Source organism: Crotalus tigris, unplaced genomic scaffold, assembly GCF_016545835.1.
Source record: "Crotalus tigris isolate CLP2741 ecotype Arizona unplaced genomic scaffold, ASM1654583v1 scf7180000019599.1365583, whole genome shotgun sequence".
Taxonomy (NCBI): domain Eukaryota; kingdom Metazoa; phylum Chordata; class Lepidosauria; order Squamata; family Viperidae; genus Crotalus; species Crotalus tigris.
This window is the reverse complement of record NW_024097615.1, coordinates 160,765-185,120: the sequence shown is the minus strand read 5'-3', so window position 1 is coordinate 185,120 and position 24,356 is coordinate 160,765. Positions and strand designations below refer to the sequence as shown.

Genomic DNA, 24,356 nt, shown 5'->3' with positions numbered 1-24,356 from the left:
GGCCCCAGGGCTTGCTTTCTAAATTTCATCCAGTGATCCCCACTACATCGGAAAAGTGCAGCAGCTGCAACTGTACAGTTTTATCAGACAAAACACGCTGGCTTCCGATAGCGTTGTTCTGTTTTGATGTAACGACAGTACGCAGTCACTGGTGAACTGGGCTGCCTAAAAGTTATCAGCAGTCACAATTTTTCAAAAAAAAAAAAAAAAAAAAGGTTTCCTCAAATAGTGCAATGAATTGTGCAGCTGAAGGAGAAGTGGGTGTGTGTGGGAATAGCAATAGCATTGGGGCTTATGTGTCACCCCACAGTGCTTTGCAGCGTTCTCTGGGCGGTTTACAATGTAAGTATTATTTGCATGTTGCTCTCCCAACAATCAGGGTCCTCCTTTTACCGACCTCGGAAGGATGGAAGGCTGAGTCAAACTTGAGCCGGTCAGGATTGAACTGCTGGCTGTGGGCAGTATTACATTCTAACCATTGCACCAGCAGGAAGGAGAATGAGAAAGGGAAGAAGGAAGGAAGAAGGAAGGAAGGAGGGAGGGAGGGAGGGAAGGAAGGAAGGAAGGAAGGAAGGAAGAGCAATAGCACTTAGTCTTATATACCACTTCATAGTATTTTATAGCCGTAAGCGGTTTTTCAGAGCCAGCATATTGCCCCCCAACAATCTGGCTCCTCATTTTACCGACCTCGGAAAGATGAGTCAACCTTGAGCCAGTCAGGATTGAACTGCTGGCAGTGGGCAGAGTTAGCCTGCAATACTGCATTCTAACCACTGAGTTGCCACAGCTTAGATAGCAATAGCACTTAGACTTATATACTGCTTCACAGTGCTTTACAGCCCTCTCTGAGCGGTTTACAGAGTCAGCCTCTTGCCCCCCAACAATCTGAGTCTTCATTTTACCGACCTCGGGAGGATGGAAGGCTGAGTCAACCTCGAGCAGGTCAGAAACGAACTCCTGGCTGCGGGCAGAGTTTGCCTGCAATACTGCATTTTAACCACGGCATCACATTGCACTCATGTCGGAAGCCCTGAGGCGCTCCCAGGTTGAAAGGATCAGCCAGTGATATATCACCGTTGCCAGGGGATCGCCCGATTGGGGATTCCTTTCATGTCCCCAGCAGGAGCTGGAGCAAATGACGGGAGCTCGACCCATCCCATGGCAGCATTTGGGTCTCAAACGCGGACTTGCTAATTGTCAACTCAGCGTCCTAAACACAGGAGCCATTGTGTTCCAGCACTGCACCAGCAGAGCTAACATGTCGGCAGTAGCATTACAACTTCCCAAGAAGCATTACAACTTCCCAAGCCAGAGAGAGGACCAACGCAAGAGACTGTACAATCCTGAACTGGGCAAGAAAATAGAATAGAATAGAATAGAATAGAATAGAATAGAATAGAATAGAATAGAATAGAGTTAGAAATAAAGAATAGATTAGTATAGAATAGAATAGATATTGGAGAATAGAATAGAATAGAATAGAATAGAATAGAATAGAATAGAATAGAGTTAGAAATAAAGAATAGATTAGTATAGAATAGAATAGATATTGGAGAATAGAATAGAATAGAATAGGATAGAAATAAAGAATAGAATAGAATAGAAATTGGAGAATAGAATAGAATAGTTAGAAATAAAGAATAGAATAGAATAGAATAGAAATTGGAGAATAGAATAGAATAGTTAGAAATAAAGAATAGAATAGAATAGAAAAATATGGAAAATACACTACAAGAACCGACTTTCATTTGAACAATTTCACTTGCCCTGAGCAGCACACTTTTAATTTGAAGTACCTCAGACTCGAAAAATGGGTCCTTGCAACTGTTCCACCCCTTCCAGAAGTTTCTTAGACTTCAAAACACGTCTTTAATGAGCAAGCAGCTCTTTTGAACTCTGAACAGAGCATTTGCAACACTCAGCACTGTGTTTCTGTAGAGTTCAGACAGAAATTCACCTAAATTTAATCATTGCGTTGTGTTTCACAATCTATTATTTCTATTTCCCCTATTCTCCAATTATTGGGCCCTTGCCACATTTTAACGGATGAAAACATTTCAATTACACGTTTAAAAAAAAAAACACTACAGACCGGGAATTTTTTAGAGTTTGGCTGGATTTAAACACATACAAAACAGTCCTTCACCTTATTCAGCAAAATAAAAAAAAAAAAAAAATCAATATTCATAAATGCCCATATTTTATTAAATGGAGGGGGGAAATCGCTTTCATCATCAGAAGGAAATATGTTTTTAAATCAATTAAAATGAAATGTGACTTATTAGAGATTGCTTATCACCTTTCCTCTTTTTAAAAGCTTTTTAAGAGGAAAATATGGCTGGTTTTTCTCTTTTCTTCTTTTTGTTCACACTAATAACAAGCCTTGATGCTATTTTATCAGTAATTTGCTATAAAAAGTACAGCCTGCTCATTTTTCTGTAGTGCAACAGCAGGTTCTTGCAAAGTGCCATATTTCATACTGAAGTGCTAACCGAAGCTATCATGCTGCGTTTTCTGCACCGTTCCCACTTCTAGCTTGAATGTTCTTGCCATATTTGTCAGGAGTGAAAAGTTTTGAGGAATAACGAGAAAATTAGGGGCTTTTAAAACTTCTTTTCATTCGTGGCTTTTTAACTCCCCTGACACAGGCGGCACACTTAAGCTTGAACAAATTGGTGCAAATTCATTCTGTCAAGGGCAGATTTTTATGAGCGACTTATCAAGAACAAGATCTCCGTGAAAATACCTTTGTGTCAGAAACAGAAGAGAATTTTGTTCAACTTTTAATTGGCTTAAATTGCTTCCATTCCAGGAATTTATTAGAGCAGCTGACTCTTGTAGTGCTGCTGTCACCTTAAAAGTTTATTTTTGTTTTTAAATGTCCAACATAACAAAATTCTCTTAACAGTTTTCTGAAAATGTTTCAAGGACGGGCCCTGCTTCTCTATTAAAAACATAGCAACGTTTTTGCATAACCTAGGATTGATTCATTGCACAAACCCCACTGAAATCACAGGAAGTACAAAGGTTTGGGCGTTCCTTGTGCGGATCACACTTATTTTGTATAAAGAAAAATGGAGCTGAAATCCATTTGGGAAATAATTTATAGCACGTGTGAAAAGCAAAGTTTATTATAGCCTTAATAAGATTTATTAACATATATCGAAGGGACTTTTTTTTTTCAAAAAGAAAAACCAGCACCAAGGTTACTTTGTATATAGAATTTCTTTCAAGGCTGGATATGTGCAAAATAATAATAATAATAATAATCATATCTTTTAATATGTATTTCTCTAAAACAGATATAAAAATTACTTTTTTTCTATCAGTTAAACCAGTGGTTCTCAACCTTTTTATAGCCGCGACCCCGGTCATAAGTCGAGGACTACCGGCCTGGGAGCACCGCACATGTGTGGTGCTGCCCCCTGCGCCGGCTGAGGCATAGCCGGCAAGGGGCGGCGGCAGGCAGGCTCGGGCGCTCCTGGGTGGCCTCAGCAGGCAGGGCGACCACTGGCTGGGCCACCAGCTGGCCCAGCCCAAGGCAGGTAAGGCACCTGCCAGGCCCCATGCGTGCCAGCAAACCTCCTTGCGCCCACCGCTGCCCCGCTAGGCTTACCATGGCTGCCGCCCGTTCGGGGCGGCGGCAGGCAGGCTCAGGCGCTCCCGGGCGGCCGTGGCAGCAGCGGCACAGGGCGACCACCGGCTGGGCCACCAGCTGGCCCAGCCCAAGGCAGGTAAGGCATCTGCCGGGCCCCACGTGCGCCAGCAACCCTCCCTGCGCCCACCGGCCTCCCACCTCCCACCCCTCTTTTACTTACTTTTTAGTTGCTCAGCAGGGAGGGAAGCTCTGCAGACTGTTCCCCTTGCAGCACCGTTTGCAGACTGGGGCTTTTGGCGGGCTCAGCAGGGCAGAGACAGCCCTGGACAATTCCTATTGGCTTTTGAAAGCCAATAGAATTAGACTCTGTTCAAGAGAGTCTATTCTATTGGCTTTCAAAAGCCAATAGAATAAGAGGGAGTAGCACAGCTAAGGAAAAGGGGGGAAAAATGGTGGAAAAAATGGCGGATCGCGTTGTTTGGCGACCCCCGTGAAATGGTCGTTCGATCCCAAATGGGGTCACGACCCACAGGTTGAGAACCGCTAAGTTAAACAATTCACAACTCTGAAAAACAGTTTCAACTATTTCATGGAAATTCAACACATTGGGAAGGTCCCACAAGCAATACAAAATTATTTAACGGTTTAAAAAAAATCCATTCCCGTTCCAAAGACAAGTGACTTTCTTATTAGCTGTAATGATTGTCTCAAATAATATTTACAAGTCAGGCTACTGCAACCAATACATAATCACAGAAAAAAAATTACCAAGATTTATACCACAAAAATATATATTTTGTGCAGTGGTGGGACTCAAACAGGTGAACAACCGGTTCTCTGTGTGGATGCCGCTTCCGGAAGTCCGTTCTGGGCCTGGGTGACAAAAAATTAGCTCCCGGTTCTGCCAAGTTGGCTGAATCCCACCACTGACTTTGTGGTATGCAAATCTATTATCGTAGGATGTTTCAGTCTTTCTATTTTTAGGGCCACAGTAGCCAAATTGGCTAGAAATGACAGAACGATGGGCTCGTATGTCAGAAATATTTGGAGAATCCTAAATTATAAGAGGCTCATTTATAGATCTTCATACAAAATACAGGTAGTCCTCAATTTATGATAATTAAGCCCTAAATTGTTGTTAAGCGAGACAGTTGTTAAGTGAGTTTTGCCCATTCTGCAACTTTTCTTGCCACAATTGTTAAGTTAGTATCATAATAATAATAAAGTTGGAAGGAATCTTGGAGGTCATCTAGTCCAACCCCCTGCTCATGCAGGAAACTCTATACCATTTCAGGCAAGTGGCTGTCCAGTCTCTTCTTAAAAACTTCCAGTGTTGGAGCATTCACCGCTTCTGGAGGCAGGTTGTTCCACTAGTTAATTGTTCTCACTGTCAAGAAGTTTCTCCTTAGTTCTAGGTTGCTTCTCTCCTTGGTTAGTTTCCACCCGTTGCTTCTTGTCCTGCCTTCAGGTGCTTTGGGGAGTAGCTTGACTCCCTCTTCTTTGGGGCAGCCCCTGAGATACTGGAAGACTGCTATCATGTCCCCCCTCGTCCTTCTCTTCATTAAACTAGACATGCCCAATTCCAGCAACCATTCATTGTTAAGTTTTATCCTCCAGTCCCCTAATCATCTTTGTTGCTCTTGTCTGTACTCTTTCTAGAGTCTGAACGTAGTATAACATGGTCATTAAGCGAATTTGCCTTTTCCATTGATTTTGCTCATCAGAACGGCGCAAAAGGGGATCACATGAACCCAGGACACAGCAACCGTCAAAAATGTGAATCAGTGGCCAAGCAGCTGAATTTTGATTGCGCGATTATGGAGATGTTCCAACAGTCATCAGTCACTTTTTTTCAGCACCGTTGTAACTCTGAACGGTCGCTAAGTGAATTATTGTAAGTCAAGGACTACCCGCGGACAAATCAGTGTCTAATCTGGAGAGCGTCTAACCCTTTTCAGACCAAAGCAGGCTGCATCCTGATTTAGAATAAGGTAGGCTAGGCCAGCTTTAAACTGGGTTAATTTACTGAAAGGGATAATGCCACTTAACTTAAAATTACCCTTCCAAAGAACGAAGAGTTACCCCCCCCCCAAAAAAAAGAAATGGGAGGCAAAGAAAAATGTTGTGCAACATCATTTCATCCATCCTAAAAAAAAAATAATTCCAGGCCATCCCTCAATAAATGCATGCAATGTGACACACGTGCCTGCATGTGTGCGGAGTCCACAAAAGCCGCTGCTCATCCCAAAATGCTGTCTATAAGGGCAACTTTTAGTTGAATATTATTTTAATTAACGGTTAGCTTAATCGCCTATAAAAATAGGTGTCCCGTTTACATAATTAATTATCTTCCTATTTGCATGTAGAAGTGTTTGGGCAATTAAAGCAAATCATAACTTTCGCACTACATAAAAACACCAACCTGCATTTAAAAAAAAAAAAGCAGATGCAGCAAAAAACAAAACAAAAACAAAAACACAGAAGCCAAAAAAAAGAGGCACTTGCATTAACAAAAAGAAGCCAAAAAAAAAAAAAAGAGGCACTTGCATTAACAAAGCTTAGGGTTAGGGTTAAAAACAGGAATGGGGTGGGAAAGAATAAAAGCTAAAAATCATTTTGAATTGTTAAGCTGTTCAGAGTCGCTAACTTGAGATGGGTGGCTCTAGAAATGGAAATGAATGAATGAATGAAACATGAATTGTTTTTACATTTAATACTTGAATGTTAGGAGATGAAATTTACTTTGTAAGAGGACTTCTGTTCAGCCAAAATAGAAAAAAAAGCTACCAATCAAATAGAATAATCAGGAATGGGACTCTTAAATTCATTTATGCCTCTCCACTGGGACATGCAGCACCAATCGTAAACAAAATACTATTCAAGGGAAATGTAAATTTTATGTGCTTGCTATAAGATCAGAGCGATAAAATATTGCAGGCAAGGATGCTCACAATATATCCAACGTGCATTTTTAGTAGCCAAAATACGGCTTGCACATTAGCCATCATACTTACAATTTTTAATTGTATTAAAATGGCCTATTAAAAATACTTTTAAATACGTGTCTGGAGCTCTACAAATCTAAACTGAACGTCTGCGTCATAAAAACAGTTTCCCTTAGAAGAAAATAAGGTACAGACATTTTGAGATCATCTTTTTTCATAAGATTGGGAGAATTAGCAAAGCATGCAAAATTGCTAATTAAATTGCCGCTCAAACTAAAAAAAAAAAAGCTTATTCAAATGAGAATTTTAATGTGAATGAAATGCATCTGATCTATAGGAAAACCAACGTTTTGTACCCAACATAGTTACTTTCTGATATTCTTCTTCTTCTCTGTTGCAATTTAATGAAGGCCAGCTTGGCAACAAATTAAGTCTTTCCAGGATACACAGCAAAAACAAATTCAAGCCGGATCAGTATTTCTTGCAAGTTAACAGGGTTTTTGTTCTGCCATTTGGTCACAACAGAATATTACCTCAATAAAAACTCTTTTCACATGCAAAGGAATAGCAGAGGTCAGGAACAGTTATTACTGTAGAGTTGCTCCGAGGAGTTAAATCTTAAGCGGCACGCTGTATTTTGAATTGCAACTGAGGAGAGGAAAAAACTACTTTTAAATAGTACTCCTCTCCAATTTCAAAGAAAAAAAAAAAAACCAACAGATTTTTCGGAGGTTAGAATATAAAAATTGGAATGTGGCACAGAGAATTTATATGCTCCCGGGGTCAATGCTTGGCCATCGGGAGGCACAGAGACTGCTTATTTATTGCCCAACAGAAAACAATAGAAAAGTGAAGTTCACACGGGAAGTCCTCGACTTATGACATTTCGCTTAGTGACCGTTCAAAGTTATAACGGTGCTGAAAAAAAAAAGACTTTTCCCTCTTTTCCGGCGGGTGCCTTACCTCCCTTGGGCTGGGCCAGCTGGTGGCCCAGCTGGTGGTCAGCCTGCTCCGTCTCTGCCGCTTGCCAGCTACGCCTCGGCCGGCGCAGAGGGCGGCACCACGCATGTGCAGCGCTCCCGGGCAGGGAAAGTCCTTGACTTATGACCGGTTTAGTCCTCCACTTACGATTGGTTGGGGGTCGCAGCATTAAAAAGGTTGAGAACCACTGTTCTAATACAAAGTCCTAATCATCTTCTACATGACAGTCTTCCAGATAACGAACGTAACTATCATCTCTCTTTTTGGTCTTCTCCTTTCCAAGTAAATTATTCCACCAGTTCTGGGTCCTTTTAGTGGTAGCATAGTCTAGCCCAGTTTTTATTTATTTTATTTATTAGACTTTTTAAAATCCCACCTTTATTACTTTCTAAGTAACTCAAGGTAATGAACACACATGCTACGCCTTTGTCCTCCTATTTTTTTTATTTTCTTCGCTATAATCTCGTGGGAAATGCTAACATGCATTGGGCACACTTTGTTATGCTCAATTTCAAGTCCTTGAATGGAGTGTGGGCTTTGGAAAAGATTTTAGTAAGTGTCAGGTCACTAAAGAAGCTGTCGAAAGGAATTCTTTGATAAAAGCGCCATCTGCTGTATAGTAAAAATTAAGTTGTTCTACACAGCACTGTGACAAAGAAATAATGGCTACAGTTGTAAAGCACTTTGCAAGACGGCACTTGGAATACGGCATCCAGTTTTGGTCACCACGATATACTGTAAAAAAGATGTTGAGACTCTAGAAAGATTGCAGAGAAGAGCAACAAAGATGATTAAGAAACTGGAGGCTAAAACATATGAAGAAAGGATGCTGGACAGGAATTGGGCACGTCTAGTTTAATTAAAAGGACTAGGAGTGACATGATAGCAGTCTTCCAGTATCTCAGGGGCTGCCTGAAAGAAGAGGGAGTCAAGCTATTCTCCAAAGCGCCTGAAGGCAGAACAAGAAGCAACGGATGGAAACTAACCAAGGAGAGAAGCAACCTAGAACTAAGGAGAAACTTCCTGACAGTCAGAACAATTAACCAGTGGAACAACCTGCCTCCAGAAGTTGTGGGTGCTCCATCACTGAAGACTTCGAAGAAGAGATTGGACAATCCATTTCTCCGGAATGGTATAGGGTCTCCTACTTAAAGGTTGGACTAGAAGACCTCCAAGCTCCCTTCCAACTCTGTATTTCTGTTATTCCGCAATGACTCCAACACAATGAAGACAGTTATCATTTAGCTTTGAAAGCATTCAGGGATGTGTTCACCTATTGAGAAGCAGGCTTTCTTTTTTCCATATTGTCCAAATAAAACACACGGGTTCTTCAATCAATCAGAAGATCCCAGGTAGAGGGCAATAAAAAAAAAAATTACAGACTGGTGATTTCAAGCTGAGCATTATATGTTAAATCATCAAACAAAGAAATAGAAGGAAGAGTATCTTCTTCAGCTTAAAGATACCCAAACTGGTTTCTAATAAACCTCACAGGTCACTTTAAATTATTCTTTGGCGCTGATAAGATGTGAACGGTGATCTTAAGTCTTTTTATTTTTTTTACCCAAAAGTCAAACCCTGTGTTTCCAATAGACCTAAAATCATTATTGAGTCGGAAGCGGCTGATTGCTATTTCTCGTAATTCCAATGTATGTTAACAGAATTCCACTTTTTCAGACTTTAGATCAGTGTTTCTCAACCTTGACCATTTTAAGGCATGTGGACTTCAACTCCCAGAATTCCACAGCCAGCATTGCTGGCTGTGGAATTCTGGGAGTTGAAGTCCACATGCCTTAAAATGGTCAAGGTTGAGAAACACTGCTTTAGATTGATGCTCAAACTAGGCAGACCATCAAAAGTTCAAATGAAAGAAGAAAGGCACTCACAAAAAGTGGATTACGTGAGAAAGCCGAATGAGTGAACGGATTTGAGAAGGACAGAACAATTTCATTTATCCACAAAAGTTGTTTCATATAAATAAAAGCAAAGCCAAGCCACATTCACCGTAGAGAAAATTGTAGCTGTAGTGTGTAATTCATATATTCATCGTTCAAGTAAGTAGATCGAATATTCAACTGTCCTTTATGGGAGATATTAAAAGGGGGATATTTTTTTTATATCCCATGAGCAGTATTCGTTTTTTTCCCCCTTCTATTTGTTACAATTTTCATTTTATTTTATAAAATTGCCCTAAGTCGCTTTTTATTCATGAGGATACAGTGCCACCTAGTGCACATTCACAGGATAAAAATCCAAATCATTACAGAATAAGCGACATGTACATTTGGGAGGCAAAAAAGAAACATCCACCTGTTAAAGGAAAAATCATGAATCTCTGCTCGGGTCACTTACGTCACTTCGGCCATGGTTATTAAATGCAATCACCTTGGTTAGTAAGCGAGACATCACAAGACTGCAACTTGCTATTTTATGGCCATCTTCTCCATTTACACAGAAGCCAGCTGTGAAGCCTACAGATGGCTACCAGATGACCCCTGGACAACGCAACAGTTGTCTGGATTTCAATCGCGTAACTGTCAGGATACTAGAATGGTCGGTCATAAAGTGTGGAGAAGGAACTGCACTGGTGGGAGGAGGGATCAAGCTGGGAGCTAGTCTGGAGTCCCTGCGCCACTACAAAAAGGCCAGGGCTGACTCTCTGTAAATCTATCTAATTGTTATCTAATTGTTCCTAGGCATCAGCTGCCAGACTGGGGAAATTCCAAGGCCGACTTGGTCGCTCAACAGTGAGAAATTGGCGAAGCGGGCACAGCAGCGCCTACATTTTCTGCGTCGCATGAGAAAAGCACATCTTCCTTCCCCTGTCCTGACCACTTTCTACAGGGGGACGATCGAGAGCATCCTGTCTTATGGCATCATAGTCTGGTTTGGAAGCATCCCTGCTTCAGACAGGAAGGTGGTGCAGAGAGTAGTGAGGACGGCCGAAAAGATCATTGGCAGCTCCCTCCCTCCCATCCAGGACATAGCACAGAAGCGCTGCTTGAGCAGGGTCTGTAAGATTATCTGGGACACTACACACCCTCTCCACGACCTGTTTTCCTTGTTACCTTCTGGGAGGGGGGGGGGGCTTTGTGGCATCCATAGCAGAACATCCAGATTCAGCCAGAGTCTCATTCCATACAGCATTAACCTTGTGAACTCTCAAGCTTCCTCCTTCCGTCATATATTCAAGATGGACAGTATTTAATATTTATTTGCTACGTATATGTAGGGGTGTGGGTCTATACATATGTTGTTCGTAGTATGTTTAGGTGTGTGTCATGTATATTTCATTTGAGAGCGGGCAACTAAATTTCATTTTTTTGATGTGTGCTGTTGTGCCCACAGTAAAAAAATGACAACAAAGGTTATCTTATCTTATCTTATCTTATCGGCTCAACATGATAAAGTAATTAGCCCAAAATCTGTACGTGTGGACCTGGTTGTTCATGCCTGATAAAAGTTAAGTTTTTCAGTGCCATCTCAGCTCTGAATGGTCGCTAAACAGAGCAGTCATTAACCAAGGACGATCAAGGATTGCCTGTAGGCTAGGGTTTTTTCCAGTGCTGTTGTTAACTTTGCACCGTCACTAAAGAAACTGTTGTAAGTTGGGAGGTATCTGTAACTGTAACACTCGCGGTAACAAGCTTGTGATTATTTTGTAAATAAGACAGCGAGGTCTGAAATTTGTGTCAAGGCTCTAAACACAGGGCAGTTTCACTCACCTGGGAAAATATATTTGCAGTCGGAGGAATTCGGCTGTCCACAATGCTGTAGAGTATGGCTAGCAATCTGTCCAGTGGGAAGGGCTTGGGCCCCAGAAGGTGGTTGCTGGTCTGTTTTTATTTTTCAAATAAATAAATAAAGAATTGTTAATGGCATTGGCTTGGAATCTTGCAGAATTAATTTTGTTAACTTTACTATTACTCCAGCTGCCAAAACCCACAGGTACACAGAAATAAGCTTTAATGAATTTAGTTCAGGTACGTAGTGATGGTTATGAATTATTATTATTTCAATTTCTTAAGGTTTCCTAAGTCCAAGACCACTCTGGGCAGAATACCGTTAAGTCCAATACATATATTAAAAGCACCTTAAAAACGTATTGAATCGAGGCACCATATCTGGACTTGTTTTTAGGACCATTTTTACAAGGGTCGTAAAAAGAAAATCGCCTGGTCATTAAGCAAATCCATTCTCCTGAATGGACTTTTTTTTTGCTGTAATCTGGCAAAAGTCACAAACTGGGGTCACGTGACCACAGAATGCTGCAACTAGTTAAGTGCAATGTGGTTGTCAGGTGCCCAAAATGTGATCAAATAAAGATGTGATAGAGAATGGGGAGGAGACAGCAGTTGTAAGTTTATTTATTTATGAGACTTATATACCACTTTAAGTGCAAGCACTCTCTAAGCGGTGTACACCAGTAAGCAATGTATATATATATTTATATTGCCCTCAACAATCTGGGTCCTCATTTTACCTACCCCGGAAGGATGGAAGGCTGAGTCAACCTTGAGCCGGTGGGATTTGAACCACTGACCTGCTGAACACAGTCAGCTAAAGTGGCCTGTCAAAAGGTAGTTAAGCAACCAGCCATAAATAGAGAACTATTGTACTCTTAAGAGAAGCATCATTTCTAAGTGGGGCACTCTTCATTTGCTGAAATTCTTCCGAATTTACCCTTTTCATACTTATCGTCTGTAACTTAAACAATATATGTGTGTGTGTGTGTGTGTGTGTGTGTGTGTGTGTGTGTTTGTTTTCTGAGGTTTTCGCGGGTATTAGTATGTAGGTCTTTGGTTATTCGGGTTTTCTCCTGCGTAAAATTGGAAGCACGAAGCTGAAAACAGCAGCCTGAAGATGACGAATGGGACTTCGTCGAAACGTCGCCAAGACACTTCCAATTTTACGCGGGAGAAAACCCGAATAACCAAAGACCTACGTGTGTGTGTGTGTGTGTGTGTGTGTGTGTTAAATTTGGATTGCTAACAAAGAATTAAAGGCAAACTGGTATAGCTAAAGATTTCTTCTTCCCATATTTGGGCCGACAGGGTGCATCATAAAAAAAAACTTAAGACATATATCTATATATCTATCTATAGACATTCAGACAGACAGTCAGATAGATAGATAGGTAGGTAGGTGTATACACACACACACACACACACACACACACATATATTCATATTCACACACACACAAACATACACACACAGAGCGCACAAAGTTTTATATGGATCAGGAAGCTAAATACCTTTTCATGTTTCTTCTGAAAGTCTACCCTCCTAATTTTTCCATGATGCTGCAAGTAAAAAGAAGAAATTACTTATCAGATAGACGTTTACAGAACTGGCATCCAGCTAGAATCTGGTGGAGACTCAGTGTATTTTTGCATGCATAATTCATCTTATTTTTCTTTATTAACTATTTAGATAACAATAACACAGAAATAGAGCTTCTAGCTTGGAATGCCTGCTAGCTTGAAATGCCTACAACCAGGATGGTGCTGACTAATCGTGGTTAGGATTGGTCCTCAAGAGTTCTGGCTGCCCCAGCACCCTTCTAGTCACAGGATTGTGACCTGGGTGCTTAGCAACCTGACTATACTGATGACCGGTTGCCAAGAACCCTGCAATCACATGACTGCCATTTGAGCCAATGGGGAAGACAGCAGTTTAGGTCAAAAAGTTATTGAGGTAAGTCTCTCCCATCCAATTTATTTTTTAAGCAGTGAAATCAGATGACTCTCTGGCCTTAATTTAAATTTATTTCTACTAAAAACAGTTGCTTGCTCTTACATCCTCAGTGTCAACGCTGCTAACATCAGATGTTCTTGGTTTGAACATATAGGAAGATGCAGCCAATTTCCCCTTAACTAGTGTGTTACTTTTAGAGTTAGATGATTAGATGATACTGAGGGGGGGGGAGGAGGAGGAAGAATGTGTATGGGAATTAGTTAGACATAACAACATCACAGTAGAGTGTTTTTCAAGGTTGTTTGAAATAAGAGATGATAAGAAATGGCGGGTTGGAGAACTGGAGGGAAGATCTGCATTTCAAACTAATTGGAGAATGTGATTTCTGACTGCTAATTAGAGGAGGGAATTGTGCTTTGATACTATGTGTTTAGGGGAGGAGAATTCAGATTTCAGCTTCAACCATGTACGTGCCGATGCCATGCAACTTGAATAAAAATTTTTAAGGTAAACAATGCCTCAAAGTTCTTCAAAGAGTTTCATCTGTCGGAACCATGACACTCAGTTAATTTGAGATTTTTCTGGGCTTTTGGCTGGCAGACTCTATCCTCTGTATCCGTATTCTGCCAGCCAAAAGCCCAGAAAAATTCAAGTTAACTGAGGACTATGTTGTAAACAGGAGACAGATGGTGTCATATCTCTTTCCCCCTCAGTTGAGAGAGGGCTGTTCAATGTTGACATAAATGGCCTCTTTGACCCTTCTTTCAGACTAGTGGTCCTCTCTATCCATATTCTGCAAAGAAGATCAGAAGTTACTTCTTTCTCTTCTTTCTTTCTTTCTCTTTCTTTCTTTCTTTCTTTCTTTCTTTCTTTCTTTCTTTCTTTCTTTCTTTCTTTCTTTCTTTTCTTTCTTTCTTTTTCTTTCTTTCTTTTCCGAACTGCATTGCTTTTTTGCACATCCCCTTTTTTCTCATTTTTCCCTTTAGATATCCTCATGCCGCGTAAAACATCTTCTGTAAAAATTATAATTTTTTTTTTCATTTGAATCTGCAACCTTTTTAACGACCAAAATAACAAAACCTAATTACCTTCACAAAGAATCTTTTATCCGTCCTGGCAGGATTGTAAGAGGCGAGGTAAGCTGCTATTAGAAGGAACTTGGAGTAATAGGGCAGTTCTACATGAGCATGAGCTGAAAGTCCTAGGGGGTAGAAAAAAAACCAGTAAAACAAAGAAATATTGAATCTGACAACTTAAAAGCTCATGTGTTTTTTTAAAAAACCAGTTTAAAGGTTCTTGCCCACAGCTTAAGATTTTTTATTATTATTTGTTTTGGTTTTCATTGGATACATTTTTTTTTTTTGAAGCTGCTGGTATATTTATAAATGCTCGGTTAATGGTGGCTGATTTGTTCTAAATTGTAAGGCTCCCTTTGTCATCAATAATTTACACAGCCAAACTATTGTTGCTGCACATACCTTTTACTTGTCCAGGTTCTCCATTATCTTGCTGTAATCGTTCCCACTGGGAGCTAAAAAAGACAAGGTAGCCATTTAAAAGCCCTGTGTTTGCCGTGGCGAAAAGCAAAGGGTTTTTTTTTATATGTTTTGCTTTTAAAAGAGGGTACACATTTGGGATTCTTTGGGATTGAAGCAGTAAGGCAGTTAAATTGTTTAGCAGTACATCGACAACAGGAACAATACAAGATTATTTTACTGAGCAGACAGCTTGGCAACTAGAGAACAAAACCAGGTGTTCTTTTAAACATTTTGTAAAAATGTTCCTTCGTGGTACTGGGATGCTTTTGTCCTAGGTACAATACAGAAAATTTCATCCAAACAATACAGCAGCTCCCTTCTCTACTATCTCAAAATAGACACGTCCAGCAGGGAATCAGAAACAGTTTTGCTAATTAACTGGACAAATTATATAAATACTAGACGTGAATCAAAGAAGGGAGAAAAAAAAAACCAAATGAAATTCATCAGCCACGCTCACCCATTTCAGCACCTAAACTAAGATCGACATTTATTATTCAACATTACATGTCATCCTTACTAGATCCAGCGTAAGGTGAATACGGGAAATTATATTAGGAAATGTTAGCGACAGATGTTAATGAAAAGGCCCCTTTTGAAATGGGTGGCTGAATATCAACAGCAGAATGAGACCAAACGCATTTGCTAGCTGTTTTCCGAGGGACAACCAAAAACCTTAAGAAAAATAGTCCCAAAGGCAATTTTTCAAGAAGTTGACCTATTCTCCAAGGCACCTGAAGGCAGGACAAGAAGCAATGGTCTTTCAGCTTATCTGAAAGACCATTCACAAGAGAGAGATATTTCGGTGTGGAAAAGATGGGTAAATTTTGTACAGGATAAATATGGGAGTAGGAAGTATTATTTAGCTTTTGAATAATTTATAGTTTAAACTGGGTATGGTTGGATTTGTAGTTTTTATGTATTGGAGTTAAAGTACTTTAAATTTTTTGGGGATGTATGTATAGTGGATTGATGTTCATTTAATTTGTATGTTGTTTTTTTTTTTCTCTTTCTTTAACCCTGTATTCAGCTCTGGGAAGGAGGGGGGAGGGTTATGGGGTGGGAGGGGGGGTATTTTATTGTAAAAAGTTTATAAAAATTTTCAATAAAAAAAAAGAAGCAATGGACTTATCAAAGGGAGAACTAAGAAACAGAACTCAGAAATTTTCTTTCTGTGAGAACAATTAATAGGGGGAAAGGATTGACTCCAGAAGTGGTGGAGGTTAAAAAAATGGAGTTTTTAAGAAGAGGTTGGACTGCCATTTGTCTGGAATGCTATAGGGCAGGGGTGTCAAACTGCCGGCCCGTGGACCAGATCCATCATAGCAAAAGCACGCCCACCCCAATGGCAAAAAAGTCACGATACGTTGTGACACGTCACACGATGTTGCGAGTTTGTCACCCCTGGTATAGTCTCCTGCTTGAGCAGGGGGTTGGACTAGAAGACCTCCAAGGTCCCTTCCAGCTATGTTACTCTGTATACAATTCATCTGTACTCCTTCGGTATTTAGAAGGACGAGGGACGACATGATAGCAGGGTTCCAGTATCTCAGGGGCTGCCCCAAAGAAGAGGGAGTCAAGCTATTTTCCAAAGCATCTGAAGGCAGGAGAAGCAGCAACGGATGGAAACTAACCAAGGAGAGAAACAACCTAGAACTAAAGAGAAACTTCCTGACAGTTAGAACAATTAACCAGTGGAACTACCTGCCTCCAGAAGCAGTTAATGCTCTAACACTGGAAGTTTTTAAGAAGAGACTGGACAGCCATTTGTCCGAAATGGTGTAGGGTTTCCTGCCTGAGCAGGGGGTTGGACTAGATGACTTCCAAGGTCCCTTCCAACTTTACTACTACTACTACTACTACTGCTACTACTACTACTACTACTACTATTATTATCTGTGACTGCTTTTAATAGCAAACCCATAAAGAAATCTCCCATATCCCCCTTGTCTTCGATATCACTTGAATAACCGGATATTTTTCATTAGTAAAATTAGTAAAATTTCATTAATAAAATTAGTAAAATTATTACCCATATTAAGCAGAGTTTAAAAAGATAGGGAGACTCCTAATGATTGGGGGGGGGAAACCTTTTGTATTTGATAGTTCGAGGTTGCGGTAAAAAATAAAATAGAGAAGGAAGAGAAGCAATTACCTTGATATCTCCCGAAGATAAACCGTTTGCATCGCTTTCTTCAAATGGGATTCAATATTTTTCCACAGTCGGCGTGTGTCGCGTTCATTCGCTGTGCCGGGGAAAAGACAATTTAATCAGGGCTGATCTCTCCAAAGCCTCCAGCTATGTAACAACTGCTGCCAATTTTATTCATGTTTTCTCTGACTCCCTGCCTTTTGTCTTGGAAGCTCCAGAATATCTAGCCAACATGGATAAATTATTTTCAGAGTTTAAGGATTCTGGATTCTGCAGTCCCAATACAGGAGGAGACAGCCATGCTGGGGAAGCTTACAGTAACGTTGGAATCTAGGGGATCCCAACCCCGGGTTGTGGCCCGTTCAGAACGGGGTCACACAAGCAGCATGCGAGTGAACGAATGCAGCCCCACTTGCGTGAGCGACAGGCGCACGCCCTCGCAGGCTCCATCTGCATGAGCGCACGCACCTGCCACTCACACAGAACTTCACTCTCCCTTTCGCTCCCCGTCCATCCGCCACGCCGGAAAAGTTGGGGAGCGCAGTTTTAGGTCAACAATTTTGGAATCAACTTGCCTCAAAAGGGCTAACTTAAAGAACGTGCTCAAAATCCAGGCCCCGCAGGATTGAAATTTGGTAAACGTTTGGCTGTTTCGGTACTACTGCGATCAGCTAATCACACGATTGTCGTTTCCAACACCCCCCACCAGCTTCCCATAAGAAACCTTCTGGAGTAATTCTTGTCTCCCATTGAACTAGCATATGTGTATCTATTTTTCCCCCTTTTTGCGACTCTATAATCCCTTTTATTGGGCTGGAGTCGAGGTGACTAAATGGAACTGAGTGTTTGCTGGTCGGATGCCCTTCCTGACGCCTAGGCGGAGTTCGCAGCAGATATTTCCTCTTTGATCGCCTGATAGAGAAACATCTGCCGCTGCCAAGGACTGAACTCTCAACCTTCCGAGTGGGAGGCGAGCATGTATCTATGACATGCTCAACGTACATGTATCTATGACAAGGCAACACGGAAAGTAGAATACTCACCCTCTCCTTGGACCACAGGTTCACAATATTTAGAAAAATTAAGGGCAGCCTGTAAGATAAGAGTGCAAAGTTTATTTAGTATCATTTAGATCTGGAGACCAAAACCTACGAAGAACGGTCTGCAGGACTTGGGTTTGGCTAGTCTAAAGAAAAGAAGAAATAGGGGAGACACGATAGCAGTGATCCAGTATCTGGGGGGCTGCCCCAAGGCAGGGGGGGTCAGGTTGTTCTCCAAAACACCAGAGGGAAGGACGAGAAACAACAGTTGGAAGCTGATTAAGGAGAGAAGCAACCTGGAATTAAGAAGAAACTTCCTGACAGTGAGGACAATCAACCAGGGGAACAGCTTGCCACCAGAAATTGTGGGCGCTCCATCACTGGAGGTTTTAAAGAAGAGGCTAGACATTCACCTGTCTGAGACGGTATAGATTCTCTTGCTTGAGCAGGGGCTGGACTAGAAGACCTCCAAGGTCCCTTCCAGCTATTCTATTCTATTCTATTCTATTCTATTCTATTCTATTCTATTCTATTCTATTCTATTCTATTCCATTCCATTCCATTCCATTCCATTTATATATGCATATATAAATCACAGGCCATCTAGTGGATCTTTAAGTTCTTTTGAGAGCAGGCATCAGCATTTCATTTTTTTAATGTATGCCAGTGTGTTCACAAAAGAAGTGACGATAAAGATTATCTTATCTTATCTTATCTTATCTTATGAAGAACACCAAAGAGATCCCTCACCAGATGCTGGAGCTCCTTCAAGTCCCTGCAGACTGGATAGAAGACTCCAAGAAGAATATTGATATATGCAGCATAAAAATCAAACGAATATTCTGGAGGATGGTCATGGGACAGAATCTTCTGCAGATGTCCTATTTGAATTAAAAACAAAGGCACGGTTTTCCATTAAAGCTCACAGAGTGACTTACCACATTGCTTTCCATACTAAAATTTAGGAGACATCACACAGAACAATATTTTTTATATAAGACCAAGAAACTTGCTGTTGCAGTTACAGCCATTTTGCAAAAAAAGTAATAATGATAAGTATTTCTTTTTAGCTATTCAGCTCGCTCTCATTAATCAGGTAACATTCTAATTATTAAGACAAAGACAGGCAACCCAAGTCTTCTTAATTAAAATTATTGTATTGTGCTTTCAATTTCCTTGCAGATGCAATTCTCTTTGAAGAAAACATCTACCACAATTCCTTCTTTTCTATCAGATTCCCAGAATGATCAAAGCAATCTCCTAAGCCTCAAGCAATGAAACTACCTGTTCTCAACATCAGGCAAACATTTTATTAACATGTCCCTTAGGGTCCTTGTTTATTTATATATAGTGATTATTAACTGTCAGGCAAGTTAACATTATTTGTTGATTATCTCATATTCGTATTTTACACTACGTGTTTTTTATGTTTTTCTTAGTACTCTGAGAGTGAGGACTGATTAGTGGAAAATAAGACGCTTCTAACTGATATAGTGCTTGCCACCATACCCATTAAAACCTCTGAAATACAGGTAGTCTTGACTTATGACCACACTTTCTGTTAAATGAAATATTTGTTAAGCGGGTTTTGCTCCATTTTATGACCTTTCTTACCTCGGTTGTTAAGTGAATCACTGCAGTTGCCAAGTTAGTAACATGGTTGTTAAGTGATTCTGGATTTCCCCCCCCCCCCATGGATTTTGCTGGTCAGAAGGTCATGGCCTTGGGACACAGCCACGGTCATAAATTATGAACTGGTTGCCAAGCCTCTGAATTTTTATCACGCGACCCTGGGGATGCTGCAATGGTTGAAAGTGTGAAGAACCATCATAAGTTACTTTTTTCATTGCCACTGTAACTTCGAACGGTCACTAAACAAACTGTTGTACATTGAGGACTATCTACAGTCACTTGACAGGTGTGTGTGTGTGTGTGTGTCTGGCTTAGCTGCTAACCGTCCCCACCATCCAGCACCTAAAGACTGAGCCTCATGTGTCTAGTCCAGGGGTAGGCAACCTTGGTTCTTTTATGACTCGTGGACTTCAACTCCCAGAATTCCTGAGCCAGCATGGCTCAGCTTGGAAGCCTCTCCCTTTCACCTCAGCGTGGCTGGCTCAGGAATTCTGGGAGTTTGAAGTCCACCAGTCATAAAAGAACCAAGGTTCCCCACCCCTGGTCTAGTTCATAGAAATAAGATTTAGACATCACAATTATTTGTCTTTGATAGACTCACTAATAAAGTGATGCATAGTACATTTACTTATTTAGTCCTTACCTATGCTGTAATCTGGAAAATATAAAGGCAGCGGCTCAAGGCATCCCGTGTTTGGACGAAGAAGCTCCCATATAATTTCACTAAGGAGAACCACAGTCACGTTCCTCTCCGTCTGTCAGGGAGCGATGGGATAGGAGAGAGAAAATAAAAATAACCTTATAGTTATATATTTAATCACAGAAGAGTTCAGGTCTGACAAGAAAACAAAAAGCGGAAAGAAATTAATCTGATTCAGCATTTTACTTCAAGCTATTTGCATAGTGAGAAGCCCTGAAATAGCTTAATCAAGCCGCGGCTAACACATTTAAAAAAAAATAAAAAATAGGTTTCAGGATTCTGTTTTTCTGCAGTATGACATTTGGGATTCCCAAAGATACATATCTTAATTATTAGGGAGGATAAATTGATTGCATTTGAAAAATAACAATACTTAAATCATTAAAACTGTGACGGGCTCGAAGCAGCCATAACTATTTTATTTCCAATCTGCTTTCCTCTTGTGTGATCATGTGCATTTTATTCATCTCTAGTATGCTTTTACAACAGTAAAACTTCAGTATTATTTTTACATTCAGGGCCTAGTTTTCAAGGAAAGCTGGTCTCCTCACATCTTGCTAGAAGCTATGAGACAATGAGGAGTTACTATAATTTATCAGAAAGGCACATAGACTATTAAATGACAATATGGAAGGAAACATCAGAGCAAAATGGAAACGAGCTTCTGAGTTAAATCCCTCAACGAAATTTGAGCTCCTACTGACATTCTGTTCCATACCGCTAGCGCCGTTTCCTCATGAGGGAAAAGCCAGGTACAGATAAGGGATTCTTCCTCCTGACTTAAGCTTTTGTGCAGTCTAAAATTTTTTTACTTTAATGCAAAAGGAATGCTAAAAATAACCCCTGCAATGAAGCGTTGGAAAAAAGAAGAAGAGAAATACTCATGCAGGGGGTGATGACGGAAGGAGAGCAAAAAGCAAAAATCCCACACGTTCCTGATCTCTGAAGCTTCGCTGTTCACCGAAATTCTGCCTCCTTAAATTAGTGGCGGCGAATTAAAATTTTGATCTAAAGACCTTCCTGTATCGATTAGATTTTATTCCCCTCCTTTTTTGACCCAGGTAATTGGAAGAGAAACAGTTTCACGCTTTCTCCCCCAGGAAAAAGTGTTGTCGAAATTTGTAAGTCGAGAGAGCTACAAAACTCAAACTAAGAGAATAGCAAAGTTGGAAGGGGCCTTGGAGGTCCTCTAGTCCAACCCCCTGCTCAGGCAGGAGGACCTATACCATCTCAGACATGTGGCTGTCCAGACTCTTTTCAAAAGCTTGAAATGATGGAGCAGCCACAACTTCTGGAGGCAGGTCGTTCCACTGATTGATTGTCCTCACTGTCAGGATATTTCTCCTTAGTTCTAGGTTGCTTCTCTCCTTGGTTAGTTTCCATCACAGGTTAAAACATATAAAAATATACAGAAGGTGAAACTATGTTTAAACAGAAATTAAAATATAACTAAACAATGGAGGTAGTGACAGATTTTATCTTCCTGGGCTCCAGGATCACCGCAGATGGGGACTACAGCCAAGAAATTAAAAGACACTTGCTCCTGGGGAGGAAAGCTATGGCAAATCTAGACAGCATATTAAAAAGCAGAGACATCACCCTGCCAACAAAAGTGCGTATAGTCAAGGCCATGGTTTTCCCAGTTGCAATGTGTGGCTGTGAAAGTTGGACCCTAAGAAAGGCTGAGCGCCAAAGAATGGAGGCCTTTGAACTCTGGGGCTGGAGAAGACTCCTGCGAGTCCCCTGGACTGCAAGGCGATCCAACCGGTCAGTCCTGGAGGAGATCCACCCCGACTGCTCTTTAGAAGGCCAGATCCTGAAGTTGAAACTCAAGTCCTTTGGCCACCTAATGAGAAGGAAGGACTCACTGGAGAGGAGCCTGATGCTGGGGAAGATGGAGGGCAAGAGAAGAAGGGGGCAACAGATAATGAGGGGGCTGGATGGAGTCACTGAAGCAAAGGCGTGAGCTTCAATGGACTCCAGAAGATGGTAGACAGGAAGGCCTGGAGGAACGTTGTCCATAGGGTCGCGATCCCTCGGACATGAATTCGCAACTAACAACAACAAAAAACACAAGAAAGCAAGCAAACACGGTAGACCAATGGCAATGCCTTATTTTCGTTTTTAAATCCTTCCTAAACGGTCAAAGTCGATGGCCGACTTCTATTGTACTGGACAGAGAGTTCCAGGGTGTCCCCAAATAATCTCAGTGGGCAACGCGGAATCTGATTAATGCAGTCTTGAGACTGAAAATTACTGAATTCCCAAAGGCTGTGAAAGATGCAGCTGTGAAACCACTGTTGGAAAAATCTTCACTGGGCATAGAAAATAGGAACAAATTTTGTGGTGTTAAGTCTGCGGGATGCCCAGGATCTTTTATGTCAGATGAGCAGCTATGTGAATTTACAAATTAAGTAAGTATCAGATGAACAACAAGCTGTTCTCCAAAGCGCCTGAAGGCAGGACAAGAAGCAATGGATGGAAACTAATCAAGGAGAGAAGCAACCTAGAACTAAGGAGAAACTTCCTGACAGTTAGAACAACCTGCCTCCAGAAGCAGTAAATGAACTAATTCTTTCACGTTTATTAGCCTCCACCCACTGGAAAGAGGTTGGAATCATGAAATGTGCCTCTCTAATCCATTTGAACGGCTGCAAATGCCCTTAATCCAAAACAAACACATTTCTCCCTGAACATAAAAGTTATTACATCAGATTGTTGCAATGGAAACACACGGAAGTGTCCAAAGGGACACAGCCATCCTTGTCTTTGGTTTGCTACAAAGATTAATACACACCTTGAGAAACAAAGAAGCACATTTTAACCAGGCTCTCAAATGCCAGTTGTCAGCAAGCTTAGGAAAGGCTGCTCAAATTAGCATTTCTATAGTACAAATCATTGTAGATTTACAGTTTTAATTCCAGAAAAAAAAGCAAAACGCAATCTTGAAGTAAAAATGAAACAATCGTCTTCTTGCCTTCAAATTGTTTGCATGTATTTCTTACTATCGTCCTGACTTGTATAAAATTAACAAATAAATGTTACCCTCTAATTCTTCCATTTTTGTTAAAATCTAGCTTACTTAATTCTCTGAACTTCTTATCTCTACTGATGTATTTACATACCATGATGTTTGTTAGCTGGTATCAGTTTTTGCTTTCCCCTTAATGCACTGAAGAATAGCCTTGGATAAAAGTATTTCCTTTTTACGTACAGTACATATATATTAACATTACAGACAGTCCAGGACCATATAAAAATGCAAGAAGTGATTAAATTTTCACACGGATCCTTCCCTGTTTGTAAATGCAAATTAACTTCTGCATCAAGAGGAACTTCAGTAGCATGAAAAATAAAATTGCAAAAAAAAAAAAAAATTATCAAATTTTAATTAAAAAAAAATTGCCTGACCTGTTTATCTCTCTCTCTCTCTCTCCCATTTTGGCAAAATTTATACTGATCTTAAGAGCAACATTTGTGAATTAACTAAAAGTTCAAACAAAATTGCTGGCTCGCTCAGTTACTTTGGGTATTCAGAAAATATCCTGTAAATTTAGCCGCATAACTTTTGAAATTGTTGATATATCACAAATGGCAACACAGAAGACAAGTTAATAAGATAAACAACAGAAGCTAAACTCAAAAGACACGCAATTGATCAAATTTGCTAGCAAAAAAACTGTTTCACATTAAAATTGTCCTTCTAATTAAAAATTCACAAAAATAATTTTGTAAAATGTATTGTCAGATCACCTAGACCTGCCACTTTTAATTTTAGAAATATACTCATTAAATCAGTCAGGATATGCGGGAGATTTCATTCTTAAATAATGAAATGAGGCTAGTTCCTTTACCAATTCTTGCAGTCTAAGAAAACCTGGTAGAATATTTCCTTCCAGCTCGCGCAGGTGTTCTGCTTTATCCAAAACCTGTAAACAAAAAAAGATGTTTGTTACACAAAAATAATAATTTGAAGGTTCTGTTTCTACTACTCAAAGTGTATTTACCAATACAAACTTTCTCTAAGAGTTCCTCAAATTACATTTTCCTAAGAAAAATGTTTTTTTTTTC

At 40.4% G+C, this 24,356-nt stretch overlaps 1 protein-coding gene across 3 annotated transcripts in view; it reads right to left on the bottom strand.

The window, feature by feature from the left end:
* Positions 1-24,356, bottom strand: part of ORC5 (origin recognition complex subunit 5) — a 66,313-nt gene that overhangs the window by 29,070 nt on the left and 12,887 nt on the right. For all 3 annotated transcript variants that reach the window (XM_039363813.1, XM_039363811.1, XM_039363812.1), the window contains 9 exons: positions 24,140-24,214; positions 20,229-20,340; positions 18,704-18,834; positions 17,957-18,005; positions 16,917-17,007; positions 14,702-14,754; positions 14,312-14,424; positions 12,782-12,829; positions 11,250-11,360 (listed from right to left, as the gene is read on the bottom strand). In XM_039363813.1, coding sequence (XP_039219747.1) covers positions 11,250-11,360; positions 12,782-12,829; positions 14,312-14,424; positions 14,702-14,754; positions 16,917-17,007; positions 17,957-18,005; positions 18,704-18,834; positions 20,229-20,340; positions 24,140-24,214 — 783 coding nt within the window. The remainder of the gene's footprint in view (positions 1-11,249; positions 11,361-12,781; positions 12,830-14,311; positions 14,425-14,701; positions 14,755-16,916; positions 17,008-17,956; positions 18,006-18,703; positions 18,835-20,228; positions 20,341-24,139; positions 24,215-24,356) is intronic.